At 43.2% G+C, this 22,708-nt stretch overlaps 2 protein-coding genes across 8 annotated transcripts in view; both read right to left on the minus strand.

Moving 5' to 3' along the window:
* CUEDC1 (CUE domain containing 1) overlaps nucleotides 1–11,176 on the minus strand; it is a 60,840-nt gene extending 49,664 nt beyond the window's left edge. Inside the window, exons 1-3 of one of the 3 annotated variants that reach the window (XM_042442670.1) lie at nucleotides 11,020–11,176; nucleotides 1,686–1,738; nucleotides 436–517 (exon numbers count right to left, since the gene is read on the minus strand). The gene's annotated coding sequence lies outside the window, so the exon portion shown is untranslated. The remainder of the gene's footprint in view (nucleotides 1–435; nucleotides 518–1,685; nucleotides 1,739–11,019) is intronic. The other 2 variants (XM_042442669.1, XM_042442668.1) reach the window with 2 other exon arrangements.
* A 6,716-nt stretch (nucleotides 11,177–17,892) lies between these two features.
* The window catches only part of VEZF1 (vascular endothelial zinc finger 1), a 31,610-nt gene continuing 26,794 nt past the window's right edge, over nucleotides 17,893–22,708 (minus strand). For 2 of the 5 annotated variants that reach the window (XM_042442457.1, XM_042442458.1), the window contains exons 7-9: nucleotides 22,064–22,102; nucleotides 21,138–21,182; nucleotides 17,893–20,409 (exon numbers count right to left, since the gene is read on the minus strand). In XM_042442457.1, the coding sequence (XP_042298391.1) occupies nucleotides 19,982–20,409; nucleotides 21,138–21,182; nucleotides 22,064–22,102 (512 nt within the window). In that variant the 3' untranslated portion in view covers nucleotides 17,893–19,981. The remainder of the gene's footprint in view (nucleotides 20,410–21,137; nucleotides 21,183–22,063; nucleotides 22,103–22,708) is intronic. The other 3 variants (XM_042442460.1, XM_042442461.1, XM_042442459.1) reach the window with 2 other exon arrangements.

Below are 22,708 nucleotides of genomic sequence, written 5' to 3' on the forward strand. Positions count from 1 at the left end.
TTCTTGCATGGCAGAATGGGGTTGGGCTGGATGGTCTTTGGGTTCTCTTCCAACTCTATGATTCTATGAAAGGTCTCCAGTCACCCTCTCTCCTGCCACTGCATGCCAAGACATCACCATTTTCTCCTTCTTCTTCTTCTATTACAGTCAGCCCACCCCATACATGGGCTTCCCATATGTGAGCTTGAGGTGCTACAAGATCGATCTCTCTCTCTCTCTCTCTCTCTCTCTCTCATCACCACCTTCCCTCTTGTTCCACTCTGTACCCATAGCAGCTCACAAAACCATGCAGGGGGCCCCCAAGGATACAATAAAGAGTAAACATACAACATTACCAAAGAATAAATGTCATTTAACAGCATTGTGGCAATCCAGCAAACCCGTAACATACCCATAGGTAACAAACAGTCCTGAATGAATGTAAAAATGACTCACATATCTACTGGCAGAGAAGAAATGTTAGCTCCTGTGGGCCATCGTCCGCTTCCTCACTTCTTTCCCAGGAGGCTGGTAAATTCTGTAGCAAAGATTTGGTCTGTGAGCTATCTATGCCAGCCTTACAAAAAGTTATATAAGGAACTGTCCTGCCCTTCTTTGACAACAACTGCCATCCTACCATGTGAAAATACTTCTGTTCCTTCTTTAACTAAAGAGACTCTTCCCTTTTGTGCATCTATGTGATGAAGACCATTGTTTTGACAGTTTTAGAAACTCGCCAACAAAGGTCTTGCTGTTCCCCAAGACGTTTTTGCCACCTAAAGTGAATGACAAGATAGCCTCATTCTATACACAGAAGCCAACCAGATTGTGGCAAGTTGAATCTTTCTTATTGCCCACCAGCATCTGACACTATTGGTGGGGAAAGGGCCTGGGAGAGTTACTTTTTTGGACTACAAGTCCCACAATCCCTTGGCCAGCATGGCCAGTGGCTTAAACCATACCATCCAAAGACATCCAATGCCAGGATGGTACTACATAAACATATTTAGTATGTAGACTTGGATTCCATGCGTGTATAACATGTATATGAAACATAAACATAGTCTGTAGACCTGGGTCCCATGTGTGTATAAAACATATATGAAACATAACCATTTTTAGTGTGTAGACCTGGGTCTTATGAGTGTATAAAATGTGTATGAAACATAACCATATTAATGTGCAGATGTGGGTCCCATATGTGTATAAAATGTATATGAAACAGAAACATATTTAGTGTATAGACCTGAGTCCCATCTACAGGCATTCCAAAATCTATACCTATATTCAAAATCCAAAGCTCCTCTGGTCCCAGGCATTTCAGACCTGGGCTTTTATTGCCTGTCATTTAACCAGCCTTTGGATTGTCCAAACAAGCCCTCTGTAACATCACCCCAATCTCCTTCTCAGCCCCCCCAAAAAACAGCCTATCCTCCAAATCCTTCAGTCGCCACAAACCATAAAACCCTCGCTCCCATTTCTTATGATAACCCAACTGTGTGTTTGGCTAACTGAACTCAACATGAAAATCTTGGAAAACATTTGAGCGGGAGGGAAGAGAGAGTTAATAATTCCCTCCCCAAGCTAAGCCAGGAAACTCATGATCAGTATTTGCTTTAGAGGCGGAGGAAGAAGCCCTGTCGTGGTGATGACAACCTGGTAACTGAAGGAACACCTTTTAATTTATTTGGGATTTAGGGTATTACCTCTCAGGCCTGCACGACAAGGATCAGACCGGAAGAGCCATGCGGCGGAAACACTGCAAATACCAAGAGCAGCAGTTACCAAAACATTCAAATGTAGCCTTGGAGAAAGGACAGCCTGTGCGTTTGCTCAGATTCACAAGGGGATATAAAATGTCCCAATTTCCCATGCAATCCACATCGCTCCCTAAATTGGTTTCTTTTTTGAATCTTGTCGGCTCTGTCTTTTGTCTCCCGCAGTATTTTCGCACCCGATTTGAATGGTTTGCCTCTACCTCTCCACCCATACGCTTAACTGAGAAACCATTTATGAGTTCCATTTATAATCTTCCCTCCAGAGACTTCAAGGCATAGCTCTCCTCTGCCCCATTTCATCCTCACGACAGTCTTGTGAAGCAGGTTGGGGTCCCAAAGAACATGCAGCTCAGTGAGCTAGAACTAGGGGTTAGCAGTGCCCTCCGATAAGAATGCAATCCTAAAGTGCAAAAATAGACAACTGAACATTGAAGTTGGAATTGTCCAAGCTGCTGTATTCCCATTACCAAGTATGGATGAGAGAGTGAAGAAAGTGGATAGAAAGAAAATCAACTCATTTGAGATGTGGTGCTGGAGAAAGGCACTGAGAATACTGTGGAAAGTCAGAAAGTCAATCAAATTGGTCCTAGAGCAGATCAAACCTGAGCTCACCTTGGAAAACAAGATGATCCGTAGTTTTTTGCGGGTTTTTTGGGCTCTGTGGCCATGTTCTAGAAGAGTTTCTTCCTGACGTTTCGCCAGCATCTGTGGCTGGAATCTTCAGAGAATGCTGGCATAGAAGAGAGTGGGGTATATATATATAGTGTGTGACTTCCATGCCAGCATTCTTTGAAGCTGCCAGCCACAGATGTTGGCGAAACGTCAGGAAGAAACTCTTCTAGAACATGGCCACAGAGCCCGAAAAAACCCACAAAAAAAAAACTATGGGCACCGGTCATGAAAACCTTCGACTTCACAAGATGATCTGTACTTTGTCGTGCTTTGGGGATTGTCATTTGAGCAAAGCTCTGATGCCACAACAAACTACAATTCCCAGAATTCCGTAGCACTAAGCCATGGCAGTTAAAAGCGGTGTCAAGCTGGATGATTTCTGCAGTGTGGTTGCAGCCTCTATCCACAAAAGCTCTTGCTAAAATAAAAAGCGGTTAGTCTTAAAAGTGCTGCAACATTCCCACCCACCCACCCAATCTCCATTCCTCTTTTCATTAGATCGATCATTCTCCAGTGGTGGCAAACCTATGGCACGCTTGCCAGAGGTGGCACACAGCATAGAGTTTGCCAGAGTTTGTTATTGGAAAGTCAGAGGAATGCTGGCATGGAAGTCACACACTTTGCAATAAATAAGTGGGTCTGGGGTTGCAGTTTGAGCACTCGGTCTCTAAAAGGTTCGCCATCACTAGGCCTTTCTCTCCATGTCATAACATAACTACCAGTACTTTTGAATTGTGCCTCGGTTCCAAAAACAATTTAACACAGGGAGATTGCAGCCTATGAAACACACAGCACAAAGCTCTGAATGTTTATCCAGAAATGAGCCCTGCTGCGTTCGGTAGGACTTGCGCTCTCCAAAAAGCATTGACAGGGCTGCAAACATAACTTCAAAGCCCCGTCCGAAACATGGGACTGGATAGCCTGTGCTTTAGATCCCCAGCTTTTAGTCTTTTTCTTGTTCTGACCAGTTTATAAAGGTTTGCAATTAAACTCTTGCAAAACAACCCCAAAACTGAATGGTAGATCTGCTTTTTATACTTTACTTTACAGGATGATGTAGCAGCTTAGCTCCTGCAAGACGAGAAATGGTCGCTCCCTTCTTGCAAGGCTCATATACTGTTTGTTAATAGCCATAAACCGTCTAATTAAAAATAATAATTGTAAGTTGCTCTGATAGCCTTTAGGGCTGAAGAGCAGGGTATAAATATCATAATAAAATAATAAATCAATAATACATTGGCAGTATTTCCCGACACTGAAAAGAAATATTGGCAAGTCTTACTATATTTAATATCGACGGCCAGAACGATTAATAGCGTAATACTGGAAAAGTCTGGAAATGCCTGAGATAGGTGACTGATTATTAAAACTCTCGGAAATGATAGAAATGGATAAATTGACTTCCCATTTCAATCATAGGGATATAGATGTAATTGAGGGAGAATGGTTTCAAAATGTGTAATATTGCAAAACAAGGTGGATGTGAAAAAGAGGAAGCCTTCTTCCTTACATGTACACACCAGAAGACTTGCAAATATTTATTTATGTATTTGTTTATTTATTTATGGTATTTACACCCCACCCTTCAGCCCTAAAGGCTCTCTCGCTCTCTCCTTAGGACCGGAGCATGGCTTTGGCGCAGCTTCCGGCCTCTTCGGACGCATGCATCTTTTATACAGCATACCTCCAATGTGACCCGAAGCAGCTTTATTTTGGCCTGTCTGTTTGGGCCCATAGTTAAAACACGGTCATTACGTAAAATATACATATTAAGCTGCATGCCTATGCAATATTTAGGTTACAATACATAGGGCAGCAATTAACTATGACGCCAGTATTTAAGTGAGCTGTCCTATACCTCCCTAAACTTTTCTCCCAGGCTCCTGAAAAAGACTTCTTTGACTTGTGAGTTAGCTTCATAAGCCACTGGTTTGTTTCTGCGCACAATTCGAAGTGCTGGCTAGGACCTATGGCTTGGGTCCAGATGATCTCAAAGCTTGCTATATGGTCTTAGGATCCTGGGGGGAAGAACGTAACAGACACGCACATATATGAGAGATTAAAAACTAACAGCAAACTAATAGCACTTCTCCCATATTCCTGGACCGCAAAAGGATGCACACATATATATGCATGTGTGCATGGTGCAGTGGCTTGAACACTCGACTATGTCTCCAGAGACCAGGGTTTGAATTCCCGCTCAGCTATGGAAGCCCACAGGTGACCTCAGGCATGTCACACTCTCTCAGCCTCAGAAGAAGGTAAAGGCAACCACCCACTGAACAAATCTTGCCAAAGAAAACCCTTTGATAGGTTTGCCTTAGGGTCACCATAAGTCTGAAATGACTTAAAGGCACAAAACAACAACGTGAGGGCTTCTACTTAACCCACATTTGTCACCAATGTGAGGAATTTTATGACGGCATCAAATGTGGGGTTTTCTTGGCAAGTTTAGTTCAGAGGAGATTGGCATTTACCTTCCCCTGAAGCTGAGAGACTGTGACTTGCTCCTAGGTCACCCAATAGGTTTCATGGATGAGCTGGGAATCGAACCCTGGTCTCCGGTCATAGTCCAACACTCATACCAGTATCCCAAGCTGGCTCCAGCATCATACTGTTTAGCTATACTGAGAAAGTATTAAAAGGACCGCCGTACCTACCAAACGCCACAAATCCCATTATTTTAAAATCAAAAAGTGTGTTCAGCCTGCGCTGATCATATGAGGATAGTTTCTGTGGGTATTTAAATAAAACAAAACAGAGAGGCAAACACACGCTCTAAGAATTGGCTACTTTCTGGGAATTTAACTTGGCAACCGAGTGCCAAGTTCATCTCAGGACAGAGCTTTAAACCTTGGGGGAAATCCCTTCCCATCTTACCCACCCCACAACATTTGAAATGTTGATCAAATGTCTAGTTTCAAAAGATAAGGGGTGGAGTGGGGAGGAGAGCCAGATCTCCCTTAAGTCCCATGCTTTTGCTTAAAATGCTATATCCCAGTGGTTTCTTCTGTTGATAAGCAAAGACCTATTCAGGCAGGCACCAGTTGCTGAAAGTGTGAGCTTTCCTTTCAATGGGCATGTGCTTTTCAACTGCTCTGTTTTAATATTGTAACTTTAAATAACAACAACAACAACAATAATAATAATTTTATTATTATTATTATATCACAGCACAACATAGGGCCTGAACAGACAGGCCAAAATCAAGCTGCTTCGGGTCACTTTGGAGGCATGTTGTTTAAATGATGCATGCATCTTAAAAAGCCAGAAGCTATGCCAAAGCTGCGCTCCAGTTCTCAGGATCGGAGCATGGCTTTGGCGCAGCTTCCAGCCTCTTAGGATGCATGCAGCATTTAAACAGCATACCTCCAAAGTAACCCGAAGCAGCTTTATTTTGTCCTGTCTGTTCGGGGCCATAGTTAAAACACAGTCGTTACATAAAATACACATATTCAGCTGCATCTCTATGCAATATTTATGTTACAATACATAGGGCGGCAATTAAATATAAAATTCATGTTTAAAATTCACAATTTTGGCTTCCTCGCATTCCGGATTTGGGGAGACAATGGAACGTCATCACTAAATATATATTTTTTTAAACCCCAAAGATCTTGAGGACAATGCCTTGATCTCAGCAACGGTTTAGATTTTGTTTTATGGCCTCTGGGGAAGCCTTCCAGTCTCGCCTCCTCCATAAATGGATATAAGTGACCTTAAAGCAAGACGCTGGCTAGGTTAACATGTCACAATAACCCAATTTTTATTTTTGTAGAGATCTTGCAGCACCTTTGAAACAGACTGAAAGAAAGGAATGGGCAGCATGAGCTTTCCTAGACTTAAAAGTCTACTTCCTCAGAGCTGTATGCTTGGTGCTGGTCAGATATGTTTACAGTTATATGGTTTACTTAATGGGATATCCAAGCCTAGGAATCTGTTTCTCTCCTGGCAAGACAGAAAAATAATCCAGGGTTTATGTCCCATTTATGTCTCTGGTTTGTTGGGTTAGGTAAACCACGATGCTACACTCAAACAAAGTATAGAGAGGAAGCATGCTTCTTTCTCAAGAACTCAAGCCCACCATGACAGCCACTATTTCTTGCCGTCGGTTGCCCCATGAGGAGAATAATAATAATAATAATAACAACAACAACAACAACAACATAGCAAGAAGTAGTAGTAGTTGTCGTCCCAGTTCTGGGAAAAGAGCAGGCTGCAACTAAATATAATGATAATATAATAATAGACATAGCTTCTCCAGTTTTTGTAAGGATTACCGAATTGCGCAGTTTTCCGATCCCTTAAAAAGTGCTCTGCAAAGGTTTATTACCGTGCATTTCAAGAAAAAGAAGCAATGGAAACAAATTAGCAACCATTGGAAAGACAATCCGCCGGAGTGAAGGGAATTGGGGAAACTAGATTATCTGGGACAAGGAATGGGAGAAGAAATAAGAACAAATGTAACCGCAGAGGTGGAAGTCAGACCTTAGACCAACAAATGCAATTCAAATATAAGACGCAAAAACTTAAAATCTGAAAGCACTAAAACCACAAAAACATTGAATCTTTGGTCCCAAACACACTGCAGAAATCATCCAGTTTGAGACCGCTTTAACTGCCCTGGCTCAATCCTAGGGAATCCTGGAAATTGTTTAGTGTGGCCCCAGAGCTCTCTGACAGTCCTACAAAACTACAGTTCCCAGAATTCCACAGCATTGAGCCAAGGAAGTTAAAGCGGTCTCAAAGTGAACTATTTCTGCAGTGTATTTTGGACCTTATAGGTAGTTCTAACGACAACAACAACAAGAAGAATTGGAGTAGAGGATGGCTAAGACACTGAGATTCCAGATGTTGTTTAGGGATGGTTCATCCCTCCACTGAAGTGCATTTCATCCATTTTGGGAGAAAGTGTTCTTAACAGTTGTCACTACATACCAACATGACTTTGTTGGCCAGCACATCTTCATCAATTTAGGACTAGTCTACACATAAGCATATTATGCTGCAAATTTCCCACATTGGCATCAATGCTTAACTGTCTTCACTTTCCTGCGCAAATCCGCATCTATTCGCCTTCCCTCTGCCGAAAATACGCAGCCACGCAAATGCATTCAAAGCAGACAAACAGTGACGCTTTCCATAAGGTGTTAAAAAACCCAGGTGTCTTTTTCTGGGCAGTTTGAGAAGTTTTCCACTCACCATACACATGCAAAAAGCCCAAATTCCTCCAAATCACATGTGGCCGGATGTCTATTCAGATAGAATTAAGAGTACAGTCAGGCCCCCATATCCACAGGTTTTTTTATCCGTGGATTAAAGCATCCACGGTTTGAAAATGCGTTTCAAATATACAAACTACAATAAGCAAACCTTGATTTTGTCGTGTTATATAAGGGACGCCGTTTTACTACGCCATTGTATTTACTGGGACTCGAGGATCCATGGATTTTGGTATCCATGGGGGTCTGAGAACCAAACCCCAGCAGATACCAAGGTCCAACTGTATTTAAATTGTGTAGACAAACCTTCAGGTTGATAAACCAACTGCTATCTCACCTGGAGACAAAAGACCTTACATTATTAAAGGTCTTTTGAGGTGAGTCCAAATGATCATATTGTTTTAGGCTGGGGCTGTTGGGAATTGCGGTTCCCAAAAACAGGAGTGTTGTGCAATTCTCACCACCGCTCTAAAATCTTTGGGCACCTGGAGAAGCATCTCCGCTTCTCTCCTTTTCACTTCCCTGGGTGCTTTATGCAAGGATGGGAATTCTGCAGCCCAGTGGATTGTGCTGGACTGCAACTCCCATTGTGAGAGGAAAAGAATGCTGACAGTTGCAGTCTGTCAGCATTGGAAAGACTGCGCCATCCCCAATGCATGCTGTAGGTCCCCACTTCTTTCAGGTGCCAAAATGAGACAAGGGAGGAGGCTACAAGAGAGAGGGCCTTTTCAGTGGTGGCACTCCATCTGCAGAAGGCTTCTCCCCATGAAGACTCGTGATACTTCCCTCCTTTACAGTCTTTTTGGGATCCAACTGCGCCCTTTAGAGTCTCCCAAGCATTTTAAGAAGGCCCTCTCTCTTATAGCCTCCTCCCAGATGCTGGCAAAACGTCAGGAATAAACTCCTCTAGAACATGGCCACAAAAACTATGGATGCCATGAAAGCCTTCAATTTCACATTTTAAGCAAACCAACAGAGGCTGCATCCACACTGCAGAAATAATCCAGGTTGACACCATTTTAACTGCCATGGCTCAATGCTATGATATTCTGGGGATTGTAGTTTTGTGACACATTTACCTTTCTCCGTCAGAGCTCTGGTGCCACGATTCCCAGGATTCGATAGCCTTGAGCTGTGACAGTTAAAGCGGTGTCAATCTGGATAGTTTCTGCAGCGTGGATGTAGCCTGAATTTACAGGATTCACCTACGTTTTGTCCCACCATTTTGGATCTGAGCACTCTTTCTCCTTACATCTGGTTTCCCTTCATAAGCTGCAATGGTTTTGAAAGAAATTATTTTGCTGCTGGTTTTCTCTCGGTTTAATTGCGGCGTCTCTCTAAGGCATTATTTCACTGTCTGACTGTCTCCGTGTTGCGTTTTTAATAGACTGAATGCACATCCTCCAGAAACCTCTGGGTTAATAGACAGTCTACAGGAGAAGCTATTATTATTATTACTATTATTATTACAAAAGATAATCAAGTAATAATTAAGCTATCACCAATAAATCTATCACTGTTCTGTGGATTTTGGATGCTATTATAAAATAATCAACTACCAGAATTGTAGAGTTGGAAGAGCCCACAAGGGCCACCCAGTCCAACCCCATTCTGTCATGCAGGAACTCTCAATCAAAGCACCATTGACAGATGGCCATCCAGCCTCTGTTTAAAAGCCTCCAAAGGAGACCCAACCACACGCCAAGGGAGTGTGTTCCATAGTCAAGCATCTCTTACTGTCAGGACGTTCCTCCTAATGTTGAGCTGGAATCTCTTTTCCTGGAGCTTGCATCCATTGTTCCGGGTCCTGTTCTCTGCAGCAGCAGAAAACAAGCTTGTTCCTTCCTCAATATGACATCCCTTCAAATACTTAAATAGGCCTATCATATCACCTCTTAACCTTCTCTTCTCCCTAAGTTGCTTCTTATAGGGCTTGGTTTCCCGACCTAGAACTTCTTCCTAATGTTGAGGTGGAATCTCTTTTCCTGGAGCTTGCATCCATTGTTCTCTGGAGCAGCAGAAAACAAGCTTGCTCCCTCCTCAATGTGACACCCCTTCAAATATTTAAACAAGGCTATCGTATCACCTCTTAACCTTCTTTTCTTCTAAATATCTGGGCTGGGGTGGGGTGGGGGGGGTAGTATTTCTGAGTCTTTACATCTGAGGAAGCGGATTGCCACCTATGAAAGTTCAGGCTACATTAAACATTAAATGTCTTCAAGGTGCTGACATATTTCTTCCTCTTCCCCCCCAAAGAATCATAGAATTGGAAAAGACCACAAGGGCCATCCAGGGCCCTCCTTTCCTTTCCACTAAGGAGAAGCAACACATTTTGGGGAAAGGGAGAGGGTCAAAACTAATTTCCTCCTCCTCCTTCCAACAAGGATGACCTTTCTGGCTGCCTAAAGCAACCCTATGAAGCAGTGATTTCCCAAACTCAGGTCCTCCAGATGTTTTGGACTTCAGCCCCCAGTAGCCAAAGCCCTCTCGGCCAAAGGTCTGGGATTCTGGGAGCTGAAGTCCAACAGCCCTGGAAGGCCAGAGTTTGGGAATGACTGCTGTAAAGCAACCCCACACACCCCCTTTTCCTTTTGCAATTGCACCAAAAGAGATGTAGGGCCTTCCAAACAACAACACCCCACTTCTTTCCAGATCACATTGGGAGCCTGGAGAATGGGATCCTTTCCCCACCACTGAATCTGCCATTCCTTTTCCTAGGGAAAAACAGAAGGGCCTGCAAAGGAAAAGAGGGAGGGTTCAAACAGGGCCTTTGGGGGGGAGGAGGGAGAAACACAGCAAAGAGAGGGGGGCTGTAGGAGATCTAGGGCTACACAACCTCTGGGACCCATAGCTAGGGTTGTGGGGAGTGTTGGGGGACCCCAAAACGAAACGGGGATCAGTGGGTGGGGATGAGTGCTATAGGAATGGTAGGCAGGGCTTTACGCAAACTGGGGGGGGGTCTCCAAAACGCTCCACAGAACGTTGGGAAGCGTTCGGAATGCGTAAATGTACATGGAACGCGTTTGGAACGTTTAAATGTAGCTGGAACACGTTTAAATGTAGCTGGAACGCGTTTGGAACGTTCGCCCCCCCCCCCCCGTTTGGAACGCTGAAACGTACCCTGAGCGTTCGGAGCCACACAAAGGGGACGTTCCAAACGCTCCCCCAGCGTTCCAAAGCGTAAAGTCTCCGTTCAGAGGGGTCCCAATGGGCTGGAAAGGCAGGCTAAGCCGTTTGGCTGGAAGAAACGCTTTCTAAAGGTGGGGAAGGGGGGAGGAAAAGGCAGACCCACCCGTTTTTCCCGTGGGAGATCTCCATGCCCTCCCTTTGCATGCTCCCCTTCCCTCTTTGCACCAGGATCTACCTACCTGAGCTCCTCTGCAAGGCAATCCTTTGGTCCTGATAAGAAGTGGATCAGTAAAATGGCAGTGGCTGCTGGAGCAGAGAGAGAATCCAAACCCTCAACAGGAGAAGGGCTCAGGCCAGGAAAGCTGGGCTCTGTGTGTGTGTGTGTGTGTGTTGTGTGTGTGTTTCCCCTTCCCTTCCTTCCTAGTGGCCGGTTGTTTGAAATGCAGCTGGAAACACACCCCTCCCTGCAGGAAGGCCAATGGGCCACAAGTGGCATGGGTTTTAAGGGAAAGGGAACCCCTGAAACAGGGGGAACTGGTTGCCAAATACTTGTTACCTCTCTGGCTGGACTGGGTCTTCTGGTCCTAGTTCCAGATCTGGGCAAATGCCCAGGGGATGAAATCATAGAATCATATAATTGGAAGAGACCACAACAGCCACCCAGTCCAGCCCCATTCTGCCATGCAGGGAATCTCAATCAAAGCACCCCTGACTGATGACCATCCAGCCTCCAAAGACCTCCAACGAAGGAGACTCCACCACCCTCCCAGGGAGCATCTTCCACTATCAAACAGCTCCGACTGTCAGGCATGAATCTGAGGAAGTAGATGGAACCTACAAACTTCTTTTGCACACTTCCAAGTCTTAAAGATGCTGCAAGATCCACTTGCTTACTGGTATTCTGGACTAACATCGCTGTACATCTGAAGTGTATTTCAAGGCATCAAACTGAGCTTTTAAGAGTAGACCCACCGAAACCAACAAGGCTTACCCTGAGCCTGCTGTAAATACGAACGTGTGGAACCAAACCAACGGCTGGAGAGAACATCCTTGGAGAATGAAGCGAAGAGACTTGGTCAGTGTTGACATTTCGTAGCCGCTCTTAAGAGTTTGGAAAACCCAACAACAGATATTCTTTTGGCTATGTCATCTGTGTGCATGGTGCTTTATACATTACCAGAAGTGGAGTCAAAGGTATTAACAATCTAAAATCTGAGACAAGGAAGACAATGGAGTTTATCTCACAGGAGGAATTTCTCTTAATTTCTAATGAAAAGAAAGTGGGGCCAGAATGCATTCAGCCAATTTACGTGAATTCAAATTGCATTCGAACTGGCTTCCCATTGCCCGAAATTGCGTGTGATCCCCTCTCATACAATAATGTGAAACTCCATGATTGGGGTTTGGACTGACTTCCCATTGCCCAAAATTGCGTGTGGTAGTCTATCACACAATAATGTTAAACCCCATCATTGCGTTCAGATTGCCATTGGATTATACTTCCATTTTCCAGCGATGGAGGTGGAAACATCCTATAATGTGGGTTGATTCCATCTCTTGCTCCAAAATAGGCAGGATACGTTATAGGATATTTCCACCTACATCGCTGAAAACGAACATCTCACAGGTAAGAACCAATGTTCCTATTTCGCTTGTCTGATAACGTCCAATGGAAGAAGTAGGAAACAGAGGGAGCTGTTGCTAGACTTACACTTGGTATTTTAAGAAAACTCGAGGCATAAGGTTGCCAAGTGACACGAGGGACAGGGCTCCTCTCCCATTAATGGTTGTGTAGAAGAGGGAAGTTGAACAGGTGTAGCTGGCAACATAATGGTTGTGTAAAAGAGGGAAGTTGAACAGGTGTAGCTGGCAAAATAATGGTTGTGTAGAAGAGGGAAGCGCAGCAGGTGTTGTTCTCTGAAGGGACAAGAACCTCTGGACTTTCCTCTCAAAGCAAAGCTAAAAGTAAAGCCAGTTTCTAGTCCTCATGGCTCTAAATGAAAGGTTAACACAAATAGGTCCATCTAATTCAGTACTGTCTAACCTGCCTGGTAGGAGCTGTCCACCATTTCAGAGACAGGAATCTTTGAAGTCTTCTCTGGAGAAGTCAGGAGCTGAACCTGGGACCTTCTACCAGGTCTATACTGGCCGGCTGAAAGAGAGACTGAGGCTCAGAATGGTCTTTTTTTAAAGGATGCACTTTCAATTTTATAAATTAACCCCATGTGTTTGTCCAATAAATACTTATCTGGCTTTTTTAAGGGGCGGAGAGGGAAGGACAGCCCCTAAAGAAGGCTCTATAACTATTCCTTGGCTGAAAAGTGTGAAATAAACCTGGCTTTTATACATCCTGAGACTCTGGATTAGATTCCATGAATGTGCACAGGGTTTCCCCCTACTTTTCTACACTGACATTTCTGAATGGGAGTCTTTTCCTACCTGGAGTGGAGAAGCTAGGTTTGAACCCAGAGCCTTTGGCATGCAAAGCGTGTGTGCTTTGTAACTGAGCTGCGGGATCTTTGCCAGCGTTCAATCCCTGGCGACATGTCCAGAAATAATCCATCTTGACACCTCTTTAACTGCCATGGCTCAGTGTTGTGAACTTCTGGGAGCTGTGGTTGGTTGTGACACCGGAGCACTCCGATGGAGAAGGCTAAATGTCTCACAAAACTACAAATCCCAGAATCCCCATAGCATTGAGCCATAGCAGTTAAAAGCATATATATGTTTTCAAACACCCCATGTTTTGGGGCCATGAACGGAAAGCCATCTCTTCTGGTTATTGTTAACAAAATGTATCCTCTTCCCTTCCGCCAGTGCACTTTGCAAGAGCTTTGTAATCCAAATTGTTTCGCAGAGGGTACGTATGTCATATATACCTCCTTAAATTTGCATGTACAAGATCATATAACTCAGTTTGAAATCTAGAGTAAATAAAACCCCACCAACATTTGTCAATTCGGCTCATTCCTGGGTAAATGTGCACATTGAGCGGCAGTAGAAAGAGGTCACCAAGCAAACCACATTTGAGTAGGTGGCCATTGCAGATACACTCTAACTCCAATTTAATGTAGGAAGATAGCTGGCCCTCCGCATTTGCGGCTTTGACTTTTGCAGTTTTGATTAAAATGCCCTCTCTAGGAATCTCTAGGTCCTAGATTCTGCTAGGAACTGATCATCGAGTTGCGCTGGAAGAGCTAGAGATTACTAGCCAAAACATTTCTCTTATGCGTTTGTAGGTCCTCCAGCATGATTCTATGGTCAACCTTTCACAGATGCTGCCCACAGAGTTGCAGTGGAGGACCTAGAGGTGTATCTCGGATTTAAAAAGTAGTGGTTTTTTATTTGTGGGTCCCCCCCCCACTTTCACGGGAGCACTATGCCCCTAACCCCAGAGAATGTGGAGGACCCACTGCATTTGTGTGGTTGGCAGTCCAATCCCCAGCCCTCACATCCCCCACACACAAATTCCAGTTCTTACCACACTAAATCCCTTTGAAGAGTGAATCGCCTGTTACAGACTGCCAAAATAAAGCTGCTTCGGGTCTGTTTGGAGGTATGCTGTTTAAATGATGCATGCATCCTAAGAATCTGGAAGCCGCACCAAAGCCACACTCCATTCCTAAGCACTGGAGTGCAGCTTTGGTGCAGCTTCTGGATTCTTAGGATGCATGCATCATTTAAACAGCATACCTCCAAAGAGACCCCAAGCAGCTTTATTTTGGCAGTCTGTAACAGGCCTTACTTCTTAATAGAATGATAGAGTTGGAAGAGACCCCAAGGGCTATCCAACCCAACCCTAGTCAGACATGCAGGAATACGCCATCAAAGCACTCCTCGCAGATGGCCATAAACCCTGTTTAAAAACCTCCAACGGAGACCCCACTAAGTTGGAAAAGACTTAAAGGCACACAGCGTGCATATGTATATAAATGTGTGTATCTCTGTGTGCTTGTGTATGTGTATTGATTATACGTAGTAGTTATAACACCGTCAGTATTGAGAAAAAGCATTTGGGGTTAAAAATGGAACAGTGTCATACTCTGTGCCTGGAACCAAAACAGGGAAGTATTACTCATTACTAAGACATGACTCTACACAAATCCCTTCTAAGAGGTGTTCCCTTCGGTTGATGGTCTTTTTAAACAGCGCCACACATATGAGTCATGCTTAGATTCTGACCTATTTCAATTACACCTAAATTATACTGATCCACTAACCTAGCACTATCCCTTTTAGATTTGCATCATTTTTCCTCTGATACATGGAATATTTTAGAATCGCAGAAGAGCTTGCCTTCGGTTTTGTCTGGCTCTGAACGCATTTTCTACTAAAGGGAAGGCTAGTCTCGAGATTTGGTTACGTTTAGGTGGGATGAGAGGAGTAACTATTCTGTTGTTTGTTTAGTGCTAATGGTTCCTCTTTTTCACTTTGCCTTGGCACAGCTGGAGGAAATGCATGTCGAAATCCCAGTTTGGCCACTCTTTGCACGTTTTAAAGCATGACTGAGAAAGAAGGCAGGAAAACTGCTGTGAAGTAGTAAAGTTACGCTGACAACACAACACAAAATATAAAATCTAGACTGAAAAAGCCTATTGAATAAGTAGCGGTCATCATACAACTGCCACCATCCCAATGCCAACACAACTAATAGTGAGATTGAGAAACGCAAGTCTTCACCTATGCAGTTTTTAAACTGGAGAAGGCTGGCATAGAGAATACTGAGCTACAACAGACAAAGGTAGATTCGTAAGAAATGAGCTCAAATCAAGCTTTGAAGAGCTACTTTTTGGACTACAGCTTCCAGAATTCTCCAGCCAAGGCCTGGAGACCTACATGTTACCTCTAAAATCAGAGTTGGAAAGGACCACAAGTGCCATCAATGCCAACCCTGTGCCAAGCAGGAACACACAATTACAGCACTCCTGAAAGATGCCCATTTAACCTGTTTGAAGGGGAGTCCATCACCTTCCAAGCTCTTACCGTCAGGAAGTTCTTCTTAATGTTTAGGAGGAATCACTTCTTGTATTTTGAATCCATTGGTTCATGATCTAGTCTCCAGAGCAGCAGAAAATAATCTTGCTCCATCTTCTACCTTCAGGTATTTAAAAAAGCCTGGCATATTGTCTTTTCCTCTCCAAGCTAAACCTATCGCACTCATTCCTCGTTTAGCCTGGCTTCAAGCAGGCCAAAAATCACTCTCCTTCTAGGCCCTTCCTTTCTGAAATGTAAAAATTGTGTTTTTAAAAAATAGGCACACAGTGTTTCATAGCTGCAATCCCAATTTTGTTGATCTGCGTGCCTCAAGATTCACCTGAGGATGCTGGCATCTCTCTGGATGCCCAAGTTCCTTTTGGAAGAGGGTCACCTACCTTTCGCTGTCGGATGAAATGGTCGTCTCCCATGTAGCATGCTGCACCTAGTTCCTCACAAAAACAAAATCTTTCCTTTGGGCTTTTTTAAGCATCATAGTCCATATATCTGCCTTGAGTCCTGGTTTGGGGGGGAAAGGCAGGGCATTAATGATAAATCAACAGGTACCAGAGAAGACTATAGGTTCCAAGTCTTCTTAGGCAAATTCTAAGTTCTTAGCGAACCCTGATAAATCCTAAGTGGTTTCAGCGCAATATAACCAAGAGGCTCCATCTATATATTACACCACAAGAATGACCAAGTGAATTTGAGAGAGAACTACACAGAAAGAATGGCTCCTCTCTAAAACACTCTCAAAAATCCAGAGGTTTTATTTCAGATTCACTAAGAGCAGCGGTTCTCAACCTGTGGGTCGCGACCCATTTGGGGGTCCAACAACCCTTTCACAGGGGTTGTCTAAGACCATCGGAAAACACATTATTTCCAATGGTCTTAGGAACCGAGACACCACAATTTTATGGTTGGGGGTCACCACAACATGAGGAACTGTATTAAAGGGCCGTGGCATTAGGAAGGTTGAGAACCACTAAGAGTATATTATTTCAGCTAGTGTTGCATACGACTTTATACAAACAGATCAAGAAATTAGCTTTATGCCCTAACTAGTTTTCCGTAAAGACTACGACAAAGAGCACTGCAGTTTTACTTGGACCAGGAGTCTACATTAGTCTAAAGTTGGGTTATACACTGTATGTGGCAATAGAGCACTTCCTAGCATTTACGAACCCATTACTTGCATTTTGGGTAAGAGATGCATTCACATTGCCCTACAACAGCTGTGAAAAGTACTATTGAGGAATTTGCTTATAGCCCATCCCTTCCTTGAAACAAAGGAGGTTGTGGAAAAACATCCCAGCCCTATCCAGCTTACAGGTCCACATTGTAACCAAGGTCAATAACTGAGGTTTTGGAGGGGTCATATCTGCCAATTTCTGGAAATAAAGGAATTATTAAATAAACTGGTCAACTACCACTGGAGAAATCTTAAGGTCCTCAAGCTGTCCATAAGAGCAAGGGAGTACTATAGTTCTTTTCCTTCAAATGCCACAGACTACAATCTCCACTGGTTAATGGGAATACAGTAGGCCCTTGGTATCTGCTGGGGTTTGGCTCCAGGACCCCCTATGGATACCTAAATCCGTGGATGCTAAAGTCCCATTAAACACAACGGCACAGTAAAATGGTGTCCCTTATGCAAAAGGACAAAATCAATATTAGCTTTGGGAAATTTATATATATTTTAAATATGTTCATGTCGTGGATGGTTAAGTCCTTGGATACAGAGGGCCAACTGTACGCCGATAGAAATTGTAGGTCAAATTGTTAGAAAGTTCAAAGCCTTCCCAGTCCTGTTTGGGAGGCTAGTCTCTTAACTACGAAATACCTTTCTTGACCTCCACCAGTGGAACCAAGGGGGAAAAAAGTATTAATAATACGTTTTGGCAGGTGCACTTTTCAAGTTGTCAGCATCAAGACAATGGACTAGATCCAAGAAAAACCATGAGGCAGAAAACGCACTTGGTGCTGTTCCATCAATTCCTGTTCAATTAGCAAATGAATCAGAACAAGAAAGTTAGACATCAAGTAGGGTCAGAACGGTTTTGCGGGATTGTCGGTCAATCCGGATCAAGCTAAAACGATAATTTAATTCCTAAAGGGCAATGCACAGAACTACAAGGTCTCTACATTTCTGTTTATTGAGACAAACTAATTAAAAGGCACAAACATGGGGCATATGTTTACATGACATTATAACAAACATATACATTAAAAGTGTAGGAATGTGTTCTTTTTTGCTACACAGGAAGTTCCTAAGCTTTATATATACAAAAGTTGTACAATTTGATGTCCTAAGGTACAAAAGATCATTTATAAAATTATTTTACACTAAGTTCTATTATTTTTCCCCATTTTATTTTATTTTTTACTATGTAGTCCAAGCCCCTAGAACCGTTTTCACGTAATCCGGACATCCGTCTCCTGACCCCCAGACGTCTGCCTCAAAAAGTACGAAATATGCTGCTTTTTTACACTGACACAAGGGGTATAAAAACACAAAAACGGTGGACTTTCAAAACCCTCTCAAAGCTTGCCAGCGTCTTGTTTTAAAAGCCCAAAATATCGACCGCGACGGCACCGTCACCTCCGTTCTGATCCAAGAACAGAGTTCTGACCCCACTTTTTTCCTTTCCAATTATTTGGGTACAGATTTAAAAGCAAAGATTTTAAAAGTGACTGTGACATGATAGGCTAAAAAGGAAAAAAAAATAATCCCTTCCCTAGATTTTTTCCATACTACTTTATGTACAGATATAAGAGAAATAAAGGATGCGTGGTTTGATGCCAGTTTCTTTAAAAACGTGACCGTTCGTGGGGGGAAGAAAAAGGTGGGGATTTTCGCTTCACCGGATGGGTCAGACAGCGACTGGGAAACCCCACAAGCCAATAACTATGTGTTAACACAATAAACTAAAGAAAAAAGTACAAATGATGAGAGGGAGAGGTTTTTTTTTTCCTGCAAGTATTTACAAAACCGAAGAGAGCGCACACAAACACTCGATTGAGAAGAAAAGGTAAACAAAACGGAAACACAAAATTAAGATGCACTCTTGGCTTGTCCTGAAAGGGGCATCCTAGCTAGTTAGTGGTTAGAATAAAAACTGTATACCGTTTTATATTATAAGACAAAAAAAGAAAAACTTCTAAGGAACGCCACCTGCTCTCGCCGTCGCAACGTCGGCAGGTTCGGATTGAGAGAATGGGGGTAGATGCACATCTTACCCCAGCACCTCTACAGTCTTCCAGCTTAAAGCATATGTTTTTCCATTTTCCAAAGCCTACCGCTTGCTCTTCAAAAAGAGTCCCGGCTGGGTTTTGACCCAAGACCACTCTTCGGCAGGTTCCAAATCCTCTTTCGCCAGCTATGGCTGTTCTTTTCCAAACGTTACAACAGTCCTTTCATTTTTCTTTTCTTTTCAAATACGTCGACTTTATGATGTTCTATTATTCCCTTAGGGTAATATGTCACGAAGTATTTACATCTCCAAATATCAGGTCACAATCCCTATATCGTCATTTCGAAGTCAGAATGATAAAAAGTCACCGTATGCTTTGCATATCAGAGCTGGTATCACTTTTCCCATAGGGAATTCGGCCTGAAATCATCATATTCCCAAAAGGTAAAATGCATAATTACTCCCAAAAAAATATGCATTTAAAAAAAATTAAAATTAAAATAAAATAGGACCATGAAATGTATTTACTTAAAAAACAAACACTACGACTCTACTTTCTTAATCGGAGGGATACAGAGCTGGCAAATTAAAAAGTGATCCATCGCCACCATGCAGTTATGGAGGACCTCATTTGCAGACTTATTATTAGTGTTAAGATTAAAACCGTTTTCTTCATTCATGATTTCTAGGATTATTCATAATGCCGATTTATTTATTTATTTAAAAAAAGGAGATACACATAAACTGGATTCACCTCTCGCTAGTTCTTCTCTTTCAACGTCGTTGCCAAGTTAAAGGAAACCAAGGAATCCAGGGACAGATCAACAGCCAGCCAACTAAATAGTGACGCGCTAAATCGAGTGTCTTTTTAAACACAAACAAAACTGGCGCACGATTTTTTGCCCCAGCGGAATTAAGTCTGGTTTCGCAACCACTGTTAACTAAAAAAACAAAACAAAAAGATAATTGCTGGTATGGACTTGCTTTTCATTCTTCTTTTAATACTGCTGAGAGGTTTTGCTTTGCTTTGTTTCTACCAGGGGGGAGAGGTGGGCAATGCCTGGGGAAGGAAAGGCATGCTCTCCACGGGTCTCATTGCTATATTTAACGGGCCAGCTAATGTCATTGGCGTCGGGAGGTTCATGGGCGAGGTTATGGTGACTGGATGTGCGATGTTCACCGGAGCAGTTACCGAAGTTGGTAAGTTGACAGGTGTGGTGAGCGTCAGCGGAGAGGTCATAGACAACGGACTGGTTATAGTGACCGGGTGGCCTAAGCTCATCGGGCTGGAGATGTTAACTGCGCTCGAGACATTGACGGGGCTTCTCATATTCATGGCAGCAGCCACGGTGACTGGATTGGTGATCGTTCCCGATGCCACCGAGGAGGTGATATTGAAAGCAGTAGAAAGGGTCACAGGCGTAGTGGCCGCAGTGGAGGTTTGGCACAGGTTAGCAGCTTCTAGAAAACACACACAAGATATAGAGAGACAGCAGAGTTGGTTTTTAAAGAGAAACACAAAAGGAGATCTCGAACCATGGGGAAGGCAGCCCTTATCATAATCTTTCAATGCACAAACGTGTGGCCTCTCACTTTATCCTTGCAAATCCAGCCCTCCTTGCTCTATGTATCCTTTCCCACTGCAACACATGGCCCCTTCCATCTTTAGGCCTTTTACTGCCAGGTTATGTTTGGGCAGCAAGAGTGTTCTGATCACAATCACAGCAGTTCAGCTAAGGGCTGCTGAGGCCTTGGAGAAATTATATGTTAACCATCTGCCTTTGCCCCATCTTCGGTTTCCTGGTCAAGTTTTTTAATAGCTTACACTTGTAAACCGCTTAGAGACTGCTTAGGTGGTATGAAGCAGTATATAAATGAAGCTGCTATTACTATAGCTGCTATTCCTGTTTTAAGAACAGAAATCTATATATTCTTTGCTTTGACATCTCATTCCTCTCTACAACAACCTGCACTCTTAAACAGCATCTACTTAAAATACAAAAATTAAAAACTATCATTCTACAGGCTATGGTAATTGGAATCATGCAATTTTCAATATGAATTCAAGACATTTCCTGGAATTTATTTATTTTTTAGTATAAATGGGGGATTTGTTCATAAAAACAGCACAGTTATTAGCAGAAAATCCTCTCATGAGGAACATTATAAGTAGAGGAGAGTGTACATACCGAATGGTACGTACTCTATAGCCTTCTCAAAGTTGTACTGACATTCTGTGAAGGTTTTAAAAAGTCATTATTAGGGACCGATACACAAAGCTGGTTTTACTATTTACCTGCTTATTTCAATTCTTACGTTTAACCATAACTAGTGGACTATTTTAGTAAGTGTAGCTTATTAAGCACTAACAACACCCCAGTTAACAAGATGTGGGTATCAAACCCCATTGGTTGGCACAGTTTTCGTCTTTGGTAGAAATTGCACACCAATGTTTCCTCTGGAATTTGAAAGGTGGATAGATTTACACCATGCACCAAGAGGACCTGGGACTAGCTGCAGGGAAGGAGTACAGAAAAGATATATATATGACAGAGGTATGTGCCTCTGATATATCAGCACCACCTGCTGGCTAGCAATTGAATACATCCCATGCTCATGTGGAGATGGGGGAAAAGGAAAAGGAGAAAACTGTTCAGGCTACCAGTGCTATGAAAAAGAACCAGGAGCTCTTAAGAAACCTCAGCCTAAGCAACATTCAGGCATGAAGCCAAGCCAAAACGTCATTCACATACACCTTCCAGCGCATCTGACCATACAGCCAGAACCCAAATGCCTTTCACACCAAGCTTCGGTTTTACAGTGCCATTACCATAGCACTCAATGGGCAATGCCCACACATATACACAGCGCAACTGAGGATCGGGACATTAAAAAGGAGACTGTACAATGCAGTAGGGGCAAATAGGCAGGTGGCACTACATACAGCACAAGAACCCCCCCCCCCCAGTGTGTGTTTTTCATGCCAAGCAACAAGTGCTATTTTTACTCTGGAGACCGCCACCTTTGCACCCCTGTGGGAACCATATGACATTTCAAGGAGGAGGTTAAGAGAGCCAAGAGTCCAACCTTACGATATAAATGTATCTGACCCTACCTTGCTTGACTGTAGTTGGCCTCAGAGTCTGTTGACTTTCTGCAATCAAAATTGGGAGGTGGAGGAAAGGTATTGCAATTAAGCCATTCAGTGACACATTTCTCTAGTTCTTCCCTATTATTTTGTAAAAGAGCAAAAAAGCTGCATCTCTGCATGAGGGTAAAACTAACAAGCCTAGCGTCCATGTTTCAAAACAAAATCAAATCCCAAGTATTCCCAAAGTTTAACGTGTCTCAAACTGTGGAGTGATTCAGAACAGAGGCCCCAGTTGGCTCCATACTTCCTATCCTTGACCAGCAGCAACTCTGCAATGTTTCACAGCAAAGGTTTTTCTGTTTAAACCAATATTTTTTAAACTCAAGACCAAGAAGTGGAGCTATCGCCTTCTGCTTGTACCACATGAGATTTTACATTATCCTATAGACCAAGGTGCCTCTTCTGTCAATCAGTTTCCTTAGGATACTGTGCAGATACAACATGGCTGTGGGATAACTACTGAAAAATGGTTTCCAGCAGTTAAATGTACATTGTCTTGATTTGCCCTCACATGAGAAAAGAAAAGGGGCTTGACACAGTGTAGATTGCTGGTCCTGACCATTGAGGGCAAAAGAAGAGTGCAAATCCAAGAGGTTCAACCAAGCTTCC

The sequence above is a fragment of the Sceloporus undulatus genome, chromosome 11, assembly GCF_019175285.1.
Source record: "Sceloporus undulatus isolate JIND9_A2432 ecotype Alabama chromosome 11, SceUnd_v1.1, whole genome shotgun sequence".
NCBI classification, from domain to species: Eukaryota; Metazoa; Chordata; class Lepidosauria; order Squamata; family Phrynosomatidae; genus Sceloporus; species Sceloporus undulatus.